Consider the following 18,878-nt stretch of genomic DNA (forward strand, 5'->3'; position numbering starts at 1 on the left):
CAGTTGGCTTTATTTCTTAAGAGAGCCCTCTACTATTGACAGAAGAGTTTGAAAAAGTGGGACCCGTCCCCATTGTCTGAATAGTTAGAACTAGAGAAGGTGAAGGGAATACCAACAATGCTTACCTGTCTCGTGAGTGATTAAACAACCTGATCTGCCCGTGACGATAGATAAATTTTGAAATCTGGTATGGCTTTAGTGAAACGTGAAATGGAGACCAAGTTTCTTGTCTTTCAAAGAGTTCTGGATGATTGCACACCTATAAGAAAATTAAAGAAGTTAGTCACTGCTGGGAAAACAAATACACTGTATTGTTTCTTTATAATTCCAAATCTTGGGGGAAATGGCACAAACCATGACAGTGTCCCAAATGTGATTACTCTGGACCTCTGGTTGGCAACAAATAGGGAGAAAGTTCATTGTTTTAGGCTATTTAGACTTAAATGTGAAGTTTAAGGGGTACCACTTCCTATGCATACTACCTACTTTTGCTTATTTCTTCTCCCTCCTGCCTCCCTTCCAAAATGAACACTTTCTCTATACTTATTACATGAAATCACAAGAACTTTCAATTGCAAGCTACTGTATAATATAAAGTCAAAACTGAGGAATGACTACAGCTTGTTAGTCTTGTATTTGAGTGCAAATTGATATGGGTGTACGGCAATCTTGCTCTTGAGCTCAAGAAACAGCTCAGAGTCAGACGGGTATTCATACACCTCACCTTCCTGAACTGCATGACTAGGTTCATGAGACTACTGGTAGTGTTCTGTGCTTGTTGAGTAGTGCCCATGGAAGACTGCAAAAGGTCATCAATAGAAATTTTGTTCTTCAAAGCTTGGTACAATAATTTCTGCCGACTAGTCTGTTGACAATACATTAGTATCTCAATCTGAAAAAGAAAATGAAAAGGAATAAAACAGTTTTAGTCTATAAACAACAAAAGAGAATATCAGAACGAGGCTCAGCACACACAATCCATTAACGATCATATCAGATAGAGTACCCTCCAGAAATGTTTTGGCATGTTTTCATGCCTGTATTTCAGGGATCCATGATGATGAAGATTGTTTTTTAAATCCCTTCTTGGCTAAGACTATTTAGATAGGAAGCATTCCACTGCTATTAACTGGAATAATAATAATTAATGTGAAATAGTGAGAATCAGGTCCTTTCCAGGAAAAAGCTATCATTTTTCTAAAAGTGTACTTCTATAATAATAAAAAAATTGGGCAATTTTGTATAACATATTCTGGTCATAGAGTCCTCTGGATTTTAAAGTCCCAAGTTGCAGAATTTTGATGCAGAAAATGCACAGGTTCCACCATAGTACTCACTCAAATCGATGGCAGTTGCTTTCCAATGGATTGTTAACAGATTTGGAAAAGAAGGTGATTGCAAGAGCAGAAAGGCACTTTGGCTTGCACAAGCCCACCCTCCCGATTTCTGCCCATCTCCTGTTCTGCTGCAGCCTGTCTAATCCCACGCCATTTCAGAGGACTCCCCAACCCTCAGGAACAGCTTGTGGTGGGTGGAGGGACTCAGAGGGTTGTAGTGGGAGGGAGAGGGTAGGGAAAATCCCTTGCACGAGCGTTGCTATTTTTGCTCAAGTTTTGATGCAGCCCAAATAACAAAAGAGTAATGTATACTAGAAGCCTGGAATGCACAAACAGTGAGCAGGAGGCAGGCACAGAGTTCAATTCCTCAGCTAGTTTTGTTTTTCACCTTGTCTGACAGCTCATTTTCTACATCTTTCTTTATTCTTCTTAGCATGAAAGGCTTCAGGATCATATGCAAGCGTGATAACTGATCTGAAATTTGAGAGAAAAAAGTACATAATTACATGAATGACAAACAATTATGTTTTTCTACTGCTTTTTCCTCTTTGTTAATCTACTACAAACCTAGTCAACTTAGGCCCCCCAGCTGTTTATGGACTACAACTCCTATGATCCCCAGCCACAGTGGCCAATAGCCAGGGATTATGGGAGTTGTAGGCCAACATCTACTTTCACACGAAATGGTGCAGTCCATATCCTGAATCATATCCATTTGTACGTCATAGGCATTTCAGGTTTGAGCTTCGAAGCTCATGTGTACTGTGGTTAGTCCATTGTTCCTACCACTGTAGTAGTTTTGTGAGAATCTATCCATACAACTTTACAGGTGAAACTCGGAAAATTAGAATATCGTGCAAAAGTCTATTAATTTCAGTTATGCAAATTAAAAGGTGAAACTGATATATGAGACAGACGCATTACATGCAAAGCGAGATAAGTCAAGCCTTAATTTGTTATAATTGTGATGATCATGGCGTACAGCTCATGAAAACCCCAAATCCACAATCCCAGAAAATTAGAATATTACATGGAACCAAGAAGACAAGGATTGAAGAATAGAACAATATCGGACCTCTGAAAAGTATAAGCATGCATATGTATTCAGTACTTGGTTTGGGCCTCTTTTGCAGCAATTACTGCCTCAATGCGGCGTGGCATGGATGCTATCAGCCTGTGGCACTGCTGAGGTGTTATGGAAGACCAGGATGCTTCATTAGCGGCCTTCAGCTCTTCTGCATTGTTTGGTCTCATGTCTCTCATCCTTCTCTTGGCAATGCCCCATAGATTCTCTATGGGGTCAGGTCAGGCGAGTTTGCTGGCCAATCAAGCACAGTACACTGTATACTTTTCAGAGGTCCGATGTTCGGGAGTGCTTTACAAAGCCGTAGTGCTTTACAAAGGGAGACTCAGAGGACCATGTTGCTGCTTTGCGGATGTCCTCAAAAGACACTCCCGAAAGGTGTGCAGCCGAGGAAGCGTGAGCCCTGATGGAATGGGCCTTAATTGCTTCTGGTGGTATCTTGTTCTGCAGCTTGTAGGAGAACAGAATGAGTTTCACCAGCCATCTTGAAAGGCGCTGACGGGAGATAGGGGAGCCTTTGGTGGGGCCTTTGTAAGATATGAACAACCGTGTAGAATTGCGAAAACCTTTAGTTCGTGACATATAGAACAACAAGGCCCGTCGAACATCCATGGCATGTAGAGATCGTTCTAAAGCAGTAGTGGGGTTTCTGAAGAAAGTAGAGAGGATGATCTCCTGATTCAGATGAAAACTGGACACCACTTTAGGAAGGAATTGTGGATCCAGGCGCATACGAACTTTATCTGGGTAGAAGGCCGTGTATGGGGAGTCTATTCTCAAGGCCGTCAGTTTGCTCACATGTCTAGCCGTAGAGACGGCCACCAGGAAGGCAGTTTTCCACGACATTAATTTTAAAGGCAATGTAGCCATGGGTTGAAAAGGAGATTGTGTAAGCGAAGAAAGGACCAGGGACAAGCTCCATGGTTCTACCGGTTGCTTTATGGGGGGATAAACATGAGAAAGATCCTTTAGAAAAGCCTTGCTCAGAGGATGCGAGAACAGCGTTTTTCCTTCAACCCCAGGGTGTTGGGAGGATAGGGCCACCAGATGAACCTTTAGCGATACATTGGCAAGACTGTTAGCCTTCAGAGTTGTGAGATATCTAAGGACTTCCTGGATTTTTGCCTTCTTGGGCAGAAACTCTTTGGAGCGTGCATAGATCTTGAACCGGCGCCATTTGCTCATGTAATTTCGGTGGGTGGACGCCTTTCTTTGGTTAATAAAGGATATGATTGAGCAGATTATCCGCCAGGCAGTGAGGCGGAGAGTTTGTACATCTGGATGGAGAACGCGACCTCCATCTTGAGTGAGGAGGTCTAGGTGGCAGGGCAGATGATGGTAACAATTCTTGGACAGTCTGCGTACTTGTGGAAACCAGGTTTGTCTTGGCCACCATGGTGTCACTAAAATGCTGCTGGTCGGTTCTGATAACAGGCATGCCACAACCCGGGGTATCAATGGAAGAGGGGGAAACATGTATGGGGTCTCCTGTGACCAATTCAACTGGAAAGCATCCCCTAGGGAGAGAGAGGATCGTGTCCTGCTCTGGTGCAATAGCGACGCAGTTTCGCATTTGTTAGACAGGCAAAGAGGTCCACAGTGGGATACATCCAGCGCTCAAATAGAGGAAGTAGGACGTCTGTCTGAAGTTCCCACTCGTGTTGTCGATCCTGTAGAAAGACACAATTTAGGTCATCTGCCAGGGTGTTCTCTAGGCCTTTGATGTGTATTGCCAGTGGGGTGATCTGATGCTGAATGCACCAGTGCCAAAGATGGACGCTCAAGGCACAGAGGCTGCCAGACACCGTCCCTCCCTGGCGATTGATATAGGCTTGTGCAGTCGTGTTGTCCAGTTGAACTTGGACAGTACAACCTGCCAGGATGGGTAAGAATGCCTGCAGAGCTTGGAAGACTGCCAAGAGTTCCAGGAAATTGATATGTAAAAGGGCCCAACACCTGGACCACCTCCCCTGGGCCTTGAGGCCCATGCAATGTGCTCCCCAGCCCTGTAAGGATGCATCTGTGGTCAGCCAGACAGATGGGGAAGGAGGTTGAAACGGTATTCCAGCGAGTAAGTGCCTGCATTGTGTCCACCAGGACAGAGAATTCAGAACTTGTGATGGGATGTGTAGTCGTTTCCACTGGCTGTCCCTTGCAGGGCAGAAGACCAACAGAAACCAAAGTTGTAGCTTCCGCATTTTCGGCCGGGCAAAAAGGATGACAGTGTTGCAGGATGCCATGAGACCCAATAAACGTTGTATTTTTTGGGCCGTTTGAATGGGCTGCTGTTGAAAAAGGGATATGAGGTTGAGGATGCTTTCGTAGCGATCCTATGGTAAGTATGCCCTCTGTTCCCTGGCGTTTAGGACAGCTCCAATGTAGGAGATTATGGGTACCGGTTCCAGGTGTGATTTTTTCCAGTTAACCTGGATTCCCAGGTCTCGCAGTAGGTCTAGTACATAATGGATGTGCAAATGTAACTCGTCTTTGTCTTTTGATGTCATAAGCCAATCGTCCAAATATGGATATATGGAGATTCCCTTGGTCCTCAAGTGTGCAATCACCACCGCCATGCATTTTGAAAAGACCCTCAGGGCAGTGGACAAGCCGAACGGCAATACATTGTTTTGGTATACTAGGTTGCCGACGGTGAATCGCAAGTATTTTCGGTGACAAGGTTGAATGTTGATGTGGAAGTAAGCATCCTTGAGGTCCAGCATTGCGAACCATTTTTCCCCCTGGAGAAGGGGAAGGATTTGCTGCAACGCCATCATACAAAATCTTTTGACGCTGACAAACTTGTTCAGGCGGCGGAGGTCCATGATGGGTCGAATACCCCCGTCCCGCTTGGGAATCTGAAAATAGCGGGAGTAGAACCCCTCTCGCCTGTCTGCCCATGACACTGGGGCTATAGCCCCTTTCTGCAACAGCTCCCTCACTTCCAACGTTAGGGTTTCCGATGGTGGAGTAACATTGATCTTCGTAAATCGAGGCAGTGATTTGAACTTGATTGCATACCCCAGGGTTATGATCTTTAAGACCCAATGATCTGATGTTATATGATGCCATGCGGGGGCATGGCTGGCCAGCTTGATGATAGGATGGGACGGAAAGGTGGATGGATCCTTCGAGGTAGATGATATTGCCCCCACTGGTGGGAGAGGGGAGTTGGGAGATGTCAGTGGGCAGTTCCATATCTCAAAGCCGCTTCTGGTTGTCCTGTGGTTTCGAACGTTGAGATTGAGGAACTTTAGATTTCTGCGGATAGTTGCGCTTACGATAGGAAGCTTAAGGTTTCCTAAAGTCGTGGCGATCCTGTCCACGGAAGGAAGGCCGGTATCTTCCATAGGTGGTGCGGTATTTGTCAGATTGTGATGTTGAAGGACATGATGTAAAGGTCCTAGCTGTAAACTTAGACTTCTTTAGCTGCTCCACTGTTGCATCTGTAGTTTCGCTAAAGAGGCCCGTGCCATCAAAAGGCAACCCTTCGATTTTGTCTCTCATATCCTGCTGCAGACCCGTTGATCTCAACCAGGCATGCCTACGTAGAGTTATGGCGGCAGTCATAGCCCGGGATTCACTTTCTGCCAGGTGTTTGGCAATGCTAAGTTGTCTGCGTGTCAGTTCCCCAGACTCGTCTAGGGTCTTCCGAAATTTGGCTTTAAAGTCATGTGGGGAAAGTGTGTCAAGATCTTGTTCCAGGAGCTCCCAGAGGCCGTGTGTGTATTTCGCTGTGCAGGCCACATAATTTGCCACTTTAATAGATAGGCAGGAGGTAGAGTAAACCTCCCTGCCTAAGACATCCAATTTTCTCCCTTCCTTATCCAGAGGGACCGTATGATGTTTCCCACCTTTAGAGGAGATAGCGCAGTCAATTACCAAGGAATTCGGTGCCGGGTGTTTTAACAGGTATCCGTTGTCCTTGTCCTGTATCCGGTAAAAGCTTTCTAATTTTTTGGATGTTGGTGTGGAAGTATGCAGTACTTCCCAAGCACACTTCGCTGCTCCCGTGATGACAGGCAGCATCGGTAAGGCCACAGGTGCAGTCGCTTGAGATTTTAACATAAAGTTGTACACAGGGTCATCAATGGTGGCAAGCTGTGAGCAAATATCCAGACTCAAGGCATCCGCCATGATACGAATGTGTTTATGGTAAGCTTTAAGCTCATCGTTTGGAGAAACATACGTAGTTGTCGCCACATCAATGGGGGGGGGGGGTCCATGATGGTGTTCTCTTCTTCTGATTCAAAATCAGAAGAGCCATAGTGTTCAGAAGAGGAGCTCGGAGGAGGGACACCCTTCCCTGCATCAGTGGGCATCTGCATCTCTGTCGACATCACTGGAACGAGTGGCAACGGGTCTGTCTGGATGGATATTGAACGGACCGACCTTGAGGATGTCTGGGATGCACAATGGATCAAGAGCAGGGCGTCAGTCTGTGTTTCAGATGTCGAGTAAGTATGAGGATCAGGATATGGTACCCTCGTGGGAGGAACAGTGGAGGAAGACAGCACGTTCAGCCAGGGCCTGTCAGTTTCATAGACATAAGGCTCTCCTGGAGATCTAGACCCCAGAGCAGAATGGCTGAAACCACAGCTATGCCAGGCGAGCGGAGACTGTACTTGGGTTGTTGTTAGAGTTAAGGCAGGACGAGCCTCAGTCGTGGATGTTGCTCGATGTGGTAGTCCAGCTTCCGTAGAAGGAAAGCCCTTGAAGGTTGAGGTAGAATGCTTACTGGATGACGAGTCCAGCAAGGAGAGAAGAGACCAAGTAGCTGATGGTAGGTGCTCCTCTGCATCGGAACCGATGGCCTGGAACGTTGACAAGGGCACATGGTATCTAGGAGTAACTTGTGTCGACGTTGAGAGGATCGGTGTATGTAAGGTCGATGAAACAGGGGGTGCATTGGAAGGCCTTGGTGTCGAAGGAGTAGAGGAAGCAAGAGGTGAAGGCGCAGGAGAGAGCGAACGTGCTATCGGCATTGGTACCGATAGAACTTGCATGTTGAGGGTCTCTGATGTCGAGGTAGCCTGGTTCACAGGTTCCTGGTTCGATGTCGGTGTCGACGCCGACAACGCCGGCAGTATCGGAACGGCTGTAGTCCCTACGTCGACAGTCGCCGATGCCGACGGGTCAAGAATCACATCTCCTGATGGAAGTGTCGATATCGAACTCAAAGGAGGTCCTTGCATCGGAGCCTGCACCGTTGCCGGGGACGGGGTGCGTTCCACCAATGGAGCTGAAGTATGAGGTCTCTTGCTTGGCGTAGAATCAGAACAGTTGGCAGCGGGACGCTTCGCCGACTTATGATGTTTCCCCTGAGATGCTGATTCGTGGGGGGACACTCTCGAGGTTGAGGAGTCTGTCGATCTTGAAGACTCCGCCGACATCGACGCGGAGGGCTCTCCTGTCTTCGATGTCAACGCCGTAGGCTTTGAGGTCGAGGTCGACTTCGGCATCGGTGGAGCCTTAGGCGGTTTCGAAGAGCAGTGTCTCGAGGTTGATGAAGACTTCGAGTGACGACTACCCGGCGTCGATGATGGAGGAGCCGAAGATGATCTCTGGGCCGCAGTCGAAGTCGACGGGAGAGGGGTGCCCGGTGTCGAAGGGCTGAGCACATCGTCATAAATAGCCGCCCGAAGGCGGAGTGCTCAATTCTTCCGCGTCTGTTTAGAGAAAGACAGACAGATCTTGCACATGGAAACATTGTGCTCTTCACCAAGGCACAATAAACAGAGATATTGCAGGTCCTTTGAGGGTAGTTTCGCTCTACAACCCTCACACCATTTGAAAGATTTCTTCTCTTCCGCCATATCATATAGGGTAGTCAAGTCCATCACGAGTAGTCAGGATCCAAGGAGTCGTCGTCAGCCAGTCTGAGTGAAGAAGCCAGAGAATTCCCGTCAGTTGTTTCGCGTCACAAAACCAAGCATAGTCCGATAACCAGTCCAAATTTCAAACGACAATAAATCTGATCACAGTAAGATGAACTCTTCGCAGAAAACAGAAAAGAGGAACTTCCCAGGTGGCAGACCGAAGTCCAAACGCAAAGGCAGTCGTCCAAGAACTGAGGGCTTCGCACCAAGGGCACGCCTTAAATAGCACGCTCTGCGTGGGGGCGTGGCCTGGCACTTCGACTAGCTCAGGCATGGCTACCGCTCAGCTCCTGCGCAGGCGAAGAATCCATTCTTATGGGCATCGACCTCGATCCAGATCAAGCAAAACAGCTATACTCTCCTTCCTTTACCCAGCTCCAACACAGCCACTACAACATCACATCAAAATACCAATGCTCTGTGGACTGCTATCTCCAGGAACTGGTCATTTTATGAGCATTTGAAGGAAAGATATATTTCATCCATGTGCTGCAATTCTCTTGAAACCATCCGTAAATGTGATGGAGTTTCTAGTGGCCTTGCAATTCCTGATAAACCAAGCAATATTCAGGAGACAATGGCAAAACTGGATTCTCAGGAAGCATTTAAACTAAAGCAAATTTTGCTAACAGCTGAGTCCCAGAAAGAAGAAAATGCTAATTGAGCACTAACAGAAATGTATAATAAATTTCAAAGCATCAGTTTATACCAGAAATTCTATATTTGCATTGATTTATTGTAAGCCACTTTGGGTATCTATGAAAAAAGCAGGGTATAAATCTTCTAAACGAACATATGCAAGCTCTCCAGTTTGTGTGTGAAAAATTAATGCTGCTGCCCACTCCAAACACACTTCTGTAGTCTTGAGATCTCAGTTCTGACAAAAATAACTCTCACCCCCACAGAATAAATCCAAGTCTTAAGCTAGAATTAATACAATTAAACAACAATGAAAAACATATTCCACTCTTTATGGTCATTTCTGCTCATATTATGGAATTCTGACAGAAAATACAGGATACTGCACAGTACTCACTCTCATCAATGGCAGATTTGTTCTCTGCATGGCTTTCGATATCTTTAGAAAACCACTCATTGAATTCCTCGTGCGAGTCAAACAATGTTGGCATGATAAAATGTAGCAAAGCCCAGAGCTGAAACACAGGAGCAAATAGTTAGCTTCCTATAGGGTCTTTTACTGAGCATACAAAATGGGCTAAAAACAAGATTGCTTTCCTCTAACTCTAATACTTAAAAAAATAAAAATAAAAAGTCCACACAATCACACAGATGGATGGATGGTCAAGTTGGTCACTTAACAAAAAAATCTACCAAATGTCTACCACATGTGCAAATCTGTGTGGAACCACTCAAAGATGAAGCAATAGCAATCTTATAAGTTCTTCATCACAGAAAGTCAGCTTAGGCAACATATAACATAAGCAATTGTGAAAATGCAAAAAAAATTAAATAAAAATCCCATGAGACACCAATAACCAACTTGTGAATCTTCAAGAAGATACAACTGCTGCAGGGGAGCGACAGCAGGAGAGAGGGCATGCCTTCATCTCTTGCCTGTGAGCTTCCCAGAGGCATCTGGTGGGCCACTGTGGAAAACAGAATGCTGGATTAGGTAGGCCTTGGGCCTGATCCAGCAAGGCTGATCTTATGTTCTTAAACTTTTCAGCCCAGTAAGTATGATATAAGTACTTTGCAGCTCTTCATTTAATCCCCATTTATCACTCATTACGGCATACCTTGTGGCCAGAAATACAGCTATGCCAGAAGTTTACAAGAAGAAATCTGGGCATTACCAGTGTTTTGTTTCTGATGCAGCAGTTTCTAAGAGGCAGGCTGCCCTTTAAATTGAAAAAGGAGTGGAATTGTTGCAGTCAAAGCAACAAATGAAGCTTCTACTGTGTGCATGGTTTTCTACAACCAAACCTATTGCCTCTTTGGATCCTGATCAGAATGGTTAGCTTTCAAGCCTCTGTTTATCAATTAATCTAGAACAGTGTTTCTCAACTGCTGGCCCACAAGGTGTTGGGTACCAGTCTGTGAGGCATCACTAATAAAAATCACCCACCTAAAAAAACAATTTCAGGAAGGCAGAGGCTGGCGGGAGCTCTCCGGAGCTCATTTCCAGGCAGCCCTCACTGCTAGATAATGTTCATTTCGCTTCCTTGAAATGAACATTATCAAGCAATGAGGGGTGCCTGGAAATGAGCTCCAGAGAGCTCCCAGTGGCTTCAGTCGGCCCAAAATTGTTTTTTGGGGGGTGTCTGGGGGCGGGGTTGGGGGCTACCCCCTTACTAACTGCTGGTCCGGGAAACTGCGCACAAATAATGTACCGGTCCATGACTCCAAAAAGGTTGAGAAACACTGATCTAGAACACTGCAAAGGGAGCAGGAGAGAAACTAAGCATACATGCATACCTCAGCCATGGTGTTTTGAATAGGAGTCCCAGTTAGCAATAGTCTATTTCGGCACTGGAACTGAAGTAAAATTTTCCAGCGGACACTGAAATACCAATGTGTTTTAATTGTTAAAAATGAAGCACAATAAACATGGCAAAACAAGAAATCAATACTGCTCATATTTTAAGACTTGTATAGATAAAGGTTCATTTGAAGAAACAGAAAGATTACATATATTTTCATACCATTTTACTTCTTTCTATTCTATCAGTTTCCTAAAGTAACTCCGGAGGTACAATATAATGGGCCCTTTCTCAGGATCAGTGAGAAGGGCTACCAGGCGTGCGGGAAGGAAGGCTGCTGAAACTCACCTCCTCCACAGATGATAGCTGGATCTGTACTGGGCACATGGATTGCATGCCCAGATGGACACTGGCTGCCCCCAGCAGTGCGGTGGCTAGAATGTGACATCTCGGCCCCTGGAAATCCCATAATGCACTACGCAAGTGTGCGGTGGAACACAGGAACCTGTCGCATATGGAGTCAGACCATTGGTCCGTCTAGATCAGTACTGTCCACCCAAACTGGCAGCGGCTTCTCCAAGGTTGTGGGCAGGAGTCTCTCTTAACCCTATCTTGGAGATGCTAGGGAGGGAGGGAACATGCTCTTCCCAGAGCAGCCCCATAAGAACAGCCCTGCCGGATCAGGCCCAAGGCCCATCTAGTCCAGCATCCTGTTTCACACAGTGGCCCACCAGATGCCACTGGAAAGCCTACAGCAGGAGATCAGGGCATGCCCTCTCTCCTGCTGTTACTCCCCTGCAAGTAACAGGGGATTCCCATCCCCTAAGGGGAATTTCTTACAGTGCTCACATGTAGTTTCCCATTCAAATTCAACTAGGGCAGACCCTGCTTAGCAAGGGGAAAATTCATGCTTGCTACCACAAGACCAACTCTCCTGTCCTCCTCATTTTGGGGATCTCCCCAGCATTGGCCAGGAGCCCTACAATGTCTCAGCCCCAGCTACAAGCAGTTGGTACTGACACACTGTCAGGTAAATGACAGTTAAGGGTGCAAGCGTGCCCTTAACCTCAGCTAACTGGCGTGCTTCTTTGGCAGTTCTGCTGCTGAGGCACCGCCGGGATCGGGACTGATCCCGGTGGTTCTTATGCACAGCCTAACCTGGGCTGGGCATCCCTAGCCCAGGTTAGGCTGCACTTGAGAACAGCCTCAATGTGTAGGGATGTGCAAAGAAATTCAAACAAATTGATTTGAATCCGAACTGATTCAACTTGAAACGGCTTGCAATGACTAGGATTCATTCGAATCCAAGCGAATTTGAATGGATTTGAACAAATCCTATTTTGTGCAAGCAGTTTTGAGTCAAAAAGATTCAAATTCGAATCTATTTGTTTGAATATTTTGTTCATCCCTAGTAATGTAAACACTGTGATGCCATTAGCTTTTTCCTCTAAGTATTTTTAAAAAGTGAGTACTGAACAGTTTTCAAACAACTAGTTAAGACAAAGCAATCTCATCCATTCAGATGGGAAAAGTTAATTTTCCAGTCATGTAGTAGCCATTTATTTCCTTGGGAGTAAACTATGAGCATCTTATCTAAGTCATCACAACAATGTATATACCCAAATTAGAAGTCATTGCACCTTCAGGAAACTGAAGGAAAAAGGAGCATTGGTCACTCACTGTGAAGGCTTCTTCTTGCTGCTGGTGTTGATGACATCTCACATGGGTTATCCTTCCCAGCATGCTCCAGAGGGGCAGGACATATTTAAATTAGTCAAGAAGCCTTTAAGAGGCCCAGGAGGATAGCTCCTCCCAGTTTAGTTAGTCAAGCCAAGCTTCTAGAAAGGAGAGAGAAAAATCCATAAAAGGTACAGTTAGTATTGAAAACACAGGTAACAAGGTACAGACCAGTAGCCGCAGACACCCTGGGTGGGTTGAGATGTCCTCAATACCAGCAGCAAGAAGCAGCCTTCATAGTGAGTGACCAATGCTCCTTTCTCAGCTGCTGGGTGAGGACATCTCACATAGGACATGCCATAATTAACAAGACCCTGGGAGGGAAGACAACCCCAGCTACTGGGGAGGAAGAACGTGTTGAAGTACACGCCAGCCGAAGGCAGCCTGAGATGAGTGCATCAGGTCTAACTTGTAATGTCTCGTAAAGCTGGATGGAGATGACCACATTGCCGCTCTGCAGATATCTCTCAAGGGAGCGTTCGTGGAGAAGGCTGCCGAGGTGGATGCTGAGCAAGTGGAGTGAGGCGTAAGCTTCAGAGGAGTAGGAAAGTGCTGGACTTCATAGGCCAGAGAAATACAGGCCTTGATCCATCTGGACAGCGTAGAAGTTGAGACCTGTTGACCCACTGTGGATGGTAGGAAGGACACAAACAATGCTTCTGTGGAACGGAATGAAGAGATCCGAGACAGGCAGGTTTTCAGGCAGCAGCGTCTAGCTTGTGCCACTCTTTCTCTCTTGGATGAGAGGGGTCAGGACAAAAAGAGGATAGAACTAGGTTCTGTGGAATACTGAAGCCACCTTCGGTAGTATAGAGGGGTCCGGAATCAGGGTAACTGAATCTGAGGAGAAGATGCAGAATCCGGGATGAGCAAATAGGGACCTAAGTTTGGAAACTCGCCTAGCTGACATGATAGCTATCAGAAAGGCTAGCTTCATGGACAGAATGCACAGAGGGATAGAATGCAATGGTTCAAATGGAGGTATGCGTAGTACCCTGAGGACCTTGTGGAGGTCCCAAGAGGGGAACCTGTGAACTACCGGAGGGAATGACAGTGTAGCCCCTTTCAGGAAGCGCTTCAAGTGAGGGTGCGAGGTTAGGCCTTTCCCTTTGAAAGGTGAGAGAAGCGATCCCAGAACTGCTGCATGTCACTTGATGGTGTGTGCGCTTAGCCCCCTGTCCAGACTGTCTTGGAGGAACAGTAGAAGTTCAGGAAGGCTGCATGCCATCACTGAAAGTTTGCATTGCCTGCACCATAGAAGAAAAGCGCACCAGGGACACTGATAGATGCAGTTGTTGGATGTCCTTCTGGATGCCAATAGTGTATCTAAAACTTGTCTGTCATATCCCAGGCGGCCGAGGATGTTACGTTCAGTTGCCAGGAGACAAGCCTGAATCAGGCCAAGTGATGGAGGACTTGACCTTGACTGGGGAGATCGCTTCTTGGTGGGAGGAACCACAGACCGTCTACTACCAGGTGAAGGATTTCTGTGAACCATGAGCGATGAGGCCAGTAGGGAGCCACTTGAATCACCTGTGCTCTCATCAATAGAACGCGGCGTAGAAGTCTGCTGAGGAGTGGGACCGGTAGGAAGGCATAAAGTTCCCGGGGCCAAGGAGCTGAGATGGCATCTACCCCTTCTGCCTGTTGGCACAGAAAGCGGGAGAAGAAACAAGGTAGTTGAGTGTTGCAGAGAGGTGTGAAGAGGTCCACCGATGGACGACCCAAGGCTCTGGTGAGGAGATGGAGGGTCTGAGGGTTGAGATTCCATACTGCTGGGTGTAACTCCTGGCGACTCAGCCAGTCCGCTTGAATGTTGAGGGAACTGCTGATGTGATGTGCTATGATGGAGGACAGGAGCGTCTCCGACTAATGCATTAGTAGAACCAATTCCTTATGGAGGGAGTGGGATTGGGTCCCTCCCTGGCAATTTACATGGGCCTTCGCTGTCATGTTGTCCATGCATACTAGGACATCCTTGAGCTGGACCTGTTCTTTGAAGACCATAAGTGCTAAACGTATGGCTCTCATTTCCGGCCAGTTCATGCTATGTCACTTTTCCTGTGGAGTCCATGTACCTTGTGCTGAGTGTGAAAGACAATGTGTTCCCCAGCCATGGAGGCTGGTGTTTGTCATGACAATTACCCTGGGGGGATCCAGGAAGGGTCTGCCCTAACTCTACCCATCAATGTAGAGATTCCTTGATTGACAGAGGTAGAGTGACCCTTGTGTGACGCTTCTCTGCGATCTCCAGTTGGTGAGGTAGAGGAACCATTGTAGGGGGCAGAGGTGGAAGCGCGCCCAGGGGAGGGCTTCCAAAGTGGACACCATGAGACCAGTAGTTGTGCTAAGGTCATGACTGATACCCTCCTAAGAGACAATAGGGATTGGGTTAAGATCATTATCTTGTCCCGTCTCTCAGAGGAAGAGTCTGTCTTGTAGTATATCTATTACCACCCCTAGGTGTTGAAGTTGCATGGAGGGAGTTAGGTGGCTCTTGACGGTGTTTATTTTAAAAACCGTGAGAAGATAGTGTAGCAAGAGTGGTGTTTATATCTTGTGTTGTGGACTCTCTGGATTGTATGAGAACGTTCAGTTAAGCAAAAAGTCTGACCTTTTACAGTTGGAGATGGGCCACCAGGGGGGCCATCACTTTGGTAAAGATCCTTGGGACCGCCGAGAGCGTTGGCAATGGCAGCGTTGGGTACTGGTAGTGGCATCCCTGGTAGGAGAAACGGAGGAGGTGGCGGGAGTGTGGGTGGATTGGTATGTGAAGATATGCCTCCGTAAGGTCAATCAATGTCAGAAGGGTTTCCGCTATGGGTTTCCGCTATGGAGCGGAGCATTTCCATTCAGAATTTTCTGCATCTGACCCACTTGTTAAAGTATTTGAAATCCAAAACGGCTCTGAAGGAGCCATCTATTTGGGGCATGGTAAACAAGATAGAGTAAATGCCTCATTGGAGTTGATGAGGAGGAACTGGTTCTATTTCTGAAATGGTAAGGAGGTGGCTAATTGCTTGTTGTAGGGCTATGTGTTTCTGGTGAGATTTGGAACAAGGTGTGGGGAGGAATCTGTCCCTGGTACGGGAGATCAACTCTATCTTCCAACTGTGGAGAATCGTGTCCAGGACCCATTTGTTGGAGGCCTCCCAGGAGTTGAAGAAGCGAGACAGGCGGCCTCCCATGCCCAGAGAGTCAGGATGATTGTCGAGGCTTGGATTGTTGTCCAAATTGTTGTTTCGTAGTGGTAGCCTTGAGGGTCAAGCGAGGCCTGTTCCAGCTGGTGAGCTGAGGTCTTGTGACCCTGTCTCTGGAACTAAAGGAGGGCCGAAAGGGCTGGTTGGATCTCCTATTAGGTCATTTGTCATCTTTGTGAGTAGATGAAGGGAGCGCTTTTTCCTTATCCTTCATTTCTACTAAGTTATCTTGTAAGGCCTTGTCCCCGAAGAGTTTATGGGCTGTAAATGCAATTGAGGACAGGTTGGAGCAGGAAGCTGTGTTGACCTGCCAATGTTTAAGCCATAAGGTGCGTCTGGCCACAACGTTGTTTGTTGTGGTGCGTGCCCCGAAACGTACGGAATCCAGTGTTGTATCTGCTATGAATGCTTGGCCTTTTGAATTTTTAATAGGATCTATCTCTGTCTAGGTGGATCTGGCGGCGGCTGCAATTGAAGGAGTTTGTCTGTCCAGAGGAGTGACACCCAGAGGTTCAGAGGATGCTGCAGAGGAGTCTGAGTCCTGTGAGGAGGAGAAGGGGGACTGATTTCTGCGCTTGCCGTGCTTTCTATGAGGGCAGTGTTTTTCAAGTGTCTGGCTCAACAAAGAAGAAAACCAGAGACGCCAGGACTCAGGTACTTCCCTGGTGGGAGATGGGGTTGGAATGGTGGTTCCTGCGCGTGGTTGGGGACGCACTGGTCTACTAGGGGCTACTGGCCCAGAGGGTCCTGGACTCACCGGGTTGGGCTGAAGAGGGCTGGCCGGCATTGTCGGGACCTCTATTTGTGCACTCTCTGGCTGCGCAGACGTTTGTGTGGTGTTTAGAGCTCCTTTGCCCACGCCCTCCTCAATGGATCGACTGGGGAGCCAGCCAGGTTTGCTGGTAGAGAGGAGACCGTGGCCACCTCGCCCGTCCCTTCCCCGGGCATTGGTTTCCCTCTTTGGAGTGGGTGTCGGCGTCCTTTCTGAGGGAACAGGGTGGTTTGTTCAGGAGTGGCTCCTGCCACGAGAATTCCGGAGCACTGAGAACAGCTTCCTCCAGGACCACGAGGTCAGGGCTCACAGGCCTGTTGAGGGGGAAGGTTGAACAGTCGCACTTCTGAGCACACTGAATAGCCATGAGACGGGCGCACTCATGTCCTGGCAGTGGATTATGGCCCTTACTCCCCCCTGTCGCACCCAACAAAGACAAAGTGGTCCGTGGTGGGGCATTTTGGGCGGCGTGCACCATCACGTGGTTGTGATGGGGCTTACCAGGCTGTAAGTATTCCGCCGATTTCTTCCTTTCGGCATCAGCATGTGCAGTATGCCCGATCTCTTAGTCTCCATTGGCAGGGGGAGAGGGGGAGGGGGAAGAGAGTGGGAAAGGCAGAGGGTTTTTTTTTTAAGGGTGAATAAAGGCGAGGTAACGGAACGGAAGCACCAGGTATGGAGGAACTTAAAGAGAAAACAAGGGAGTAGAGGAAGAATGGAGTAGAAGCAAGGCAGCGTTGTCCACTCTGGAGGACAAACAAAACTGGGAGAGGTTATCCTCCCAGGCATCTTAAAGGCTTCTTGACTAATTTAAACATGTTCTTCATGCTGTGGAGGATAACCCACGTGAGATGTCCTCACCCAGCAGCTGAGAAGTCCAATAATGCACCTGAACATCCCATAATAAGAATAAATAATCTTCCTCAAGAGCCAAAGTGTTGTTTACTACATCCTATACTAATGTTCTGTTCTCCATCCAAGTTTCATTTTCAGCACTGGCCACATTATTTCTTTTTGTTTCTCCCCCTGCCTTTGCATAAATTACCTGGAGCTACTTTTGAGTGCCTGTGCCTCATCCAGCACCATATATTGCCACTTAACCCGTTGAAAATATTTCACATCTTGGACTACAAGTTGATAACTGGTGATTACCACATGGAAAGGAGCGTCCTGAGTATACAAAGTTTTCTGCAATAAAAAAGAGATATTTGAGTTATACAAACTGCGTTGCTTCAATACTGGTACAAAGGTCAAACATGGAATCCTCACATCCCCCCCTCCCCATCTTCTCCCAAATGTCTGGGTTAATGAAGACAGTAAAAAGACACTGTTTTAATAACCTATTTGTGAATAACCCATTTCCCCTTTAGAGAAATGGCCCGCTATTTCAGAAAGCTTCCCTTATTTTCCAATTGTAAAAGCCCCACACTTTAACAAAAAAAACATGTTTAGGGGGCAATAGACAATGGCTTCATTCAGGTGTTAGGACAAGAACCTAACGGCTTTCTAATGAAACAGATACTTCCTTAAAGAATTATTCAGTTTTCAGGCCCTGTGTCACAACGATTATATCACAACACACAGCTCTTCACATAGTTTCAGGAAGCAACCTTCTGATTACAATTCACTGAAAATTCCCTGAGGCAAGGATACTAGGATCGGAGTTACTGTAGACTCCTCTCTGAAGAAGTGATCAAATGTAGGGGCAGGAAAAGGGAATACCCAGAAACACTTGAAGCTTTCTTAAACTGGGTCAGATCATTGATCCATTAGCTCAGTGCAGTCTATATTGACTGGCAGCAGCTCTCCAGTGTTTCAGACAGGAGTCTTTCCCAAACTTACCTGGGAATGTCTGTATGCTAAGCATGTATTCTACCAAAGAGCTAAGTTCAGGGGACAAACCACAGCAGAAGCAAATGGAAATGCTGAGACTTGGCAGGAATTCTGAGGCTTGAAAGAAGATAGGAAAGTTGGATCAGGAAGCAAAATGAGGGCTGAGGAGGCTGGGCCTTAAGGAAGCATGGCAAATGAAAAGCTCTTAAGGCCTGGCAAGAAGAAATGCAGAGATAGGTGTTGGAAGTAGGATGAATATTTAAAATTTTAAAAAACCCACACACACAAGAAGGAGAACAGGACTGTGTGTTTATTTATTACTTGTCTCTTTGGAACATAGCTTCAGTTAGTGAAAAAAGGACAATAAGCAACACAGATAATAAAATAAAAGGGGGACTGATGGTACCTGACTCCAGAATTTCCTGATCACTTTTCGATCATGGGGATTTCCCCAGTAAGGTAGCACCTAGAATGCACACACAAATTCCAAATAAGTACTTTTTAACAAACCACACTACTGGAGACCTATCATACTTTTGCTCTTGGGGGAAAATCCAAGCAAACATTGTCAAGCATTGCTGATCAAATCAAAGAGACA

General features: G+C 46.7%; 1 protein-coding gene across 6 annotated transcripts in view; it reads right to left on the bottom strand.

The window, feature by feature from the left end:
• INO80 (INO80 complex ATPase subunit) overlaps positions 1 to 18,878 on the bottom strand; it is a 139,544-nt gene that overhangs the window by 71,093 nt on the left and 49,573 nt on the right. For all 6 annotated transcript variants that reach the window (XM_053285801.1, XM_053285802.1, XM_053285803.1 and 3 more), the window contains 7 exons: positions 18,687 to 18,746; positions 17,493 to 17,635; positions 10,734 to 10,818; positions 9,334 to 9,451; positions 1,726 to 1,811; positions 725 to 892; positions 126 to 259 (listed from right to left, as the gene is read on the bottom strand). In XM_053285801.1, coding sequence (XP_053141776.1) covers positions 126 to 259; positions 725 to 892; positions 1,726 to 1,811; positions 9,334 to 9,451; positions 10,734 to 10,818; positions 17,493 to 17,635; positions 18,687 to 18,746 — 794 coding nt within the window. The remainder of the gene's footprint in view (positions 1 to 125; positions 260 to 724; positions 893 to 1,725; positions 1,812 to 9,333; positions 9,452 to 10,733; positions 10,819 to 17,492; positions 17,636 to 18,686; positions 18,747 to 18,878) is intronic.

This window comes from Hemicordylus capensis, chromosome 1 (assembly GCF_027244095.1).
Source record: "Hemicordylus capensis ecotype Gifberg chromosome 1, rHemCap1.1.pri, whole genome shotgun sequence".
NCBI lineage: Eukaryota > Metazoa > Chordata > Lepidosauria > Squamata > Cordylidae > Hemicordylus > Hemicordylus capensis.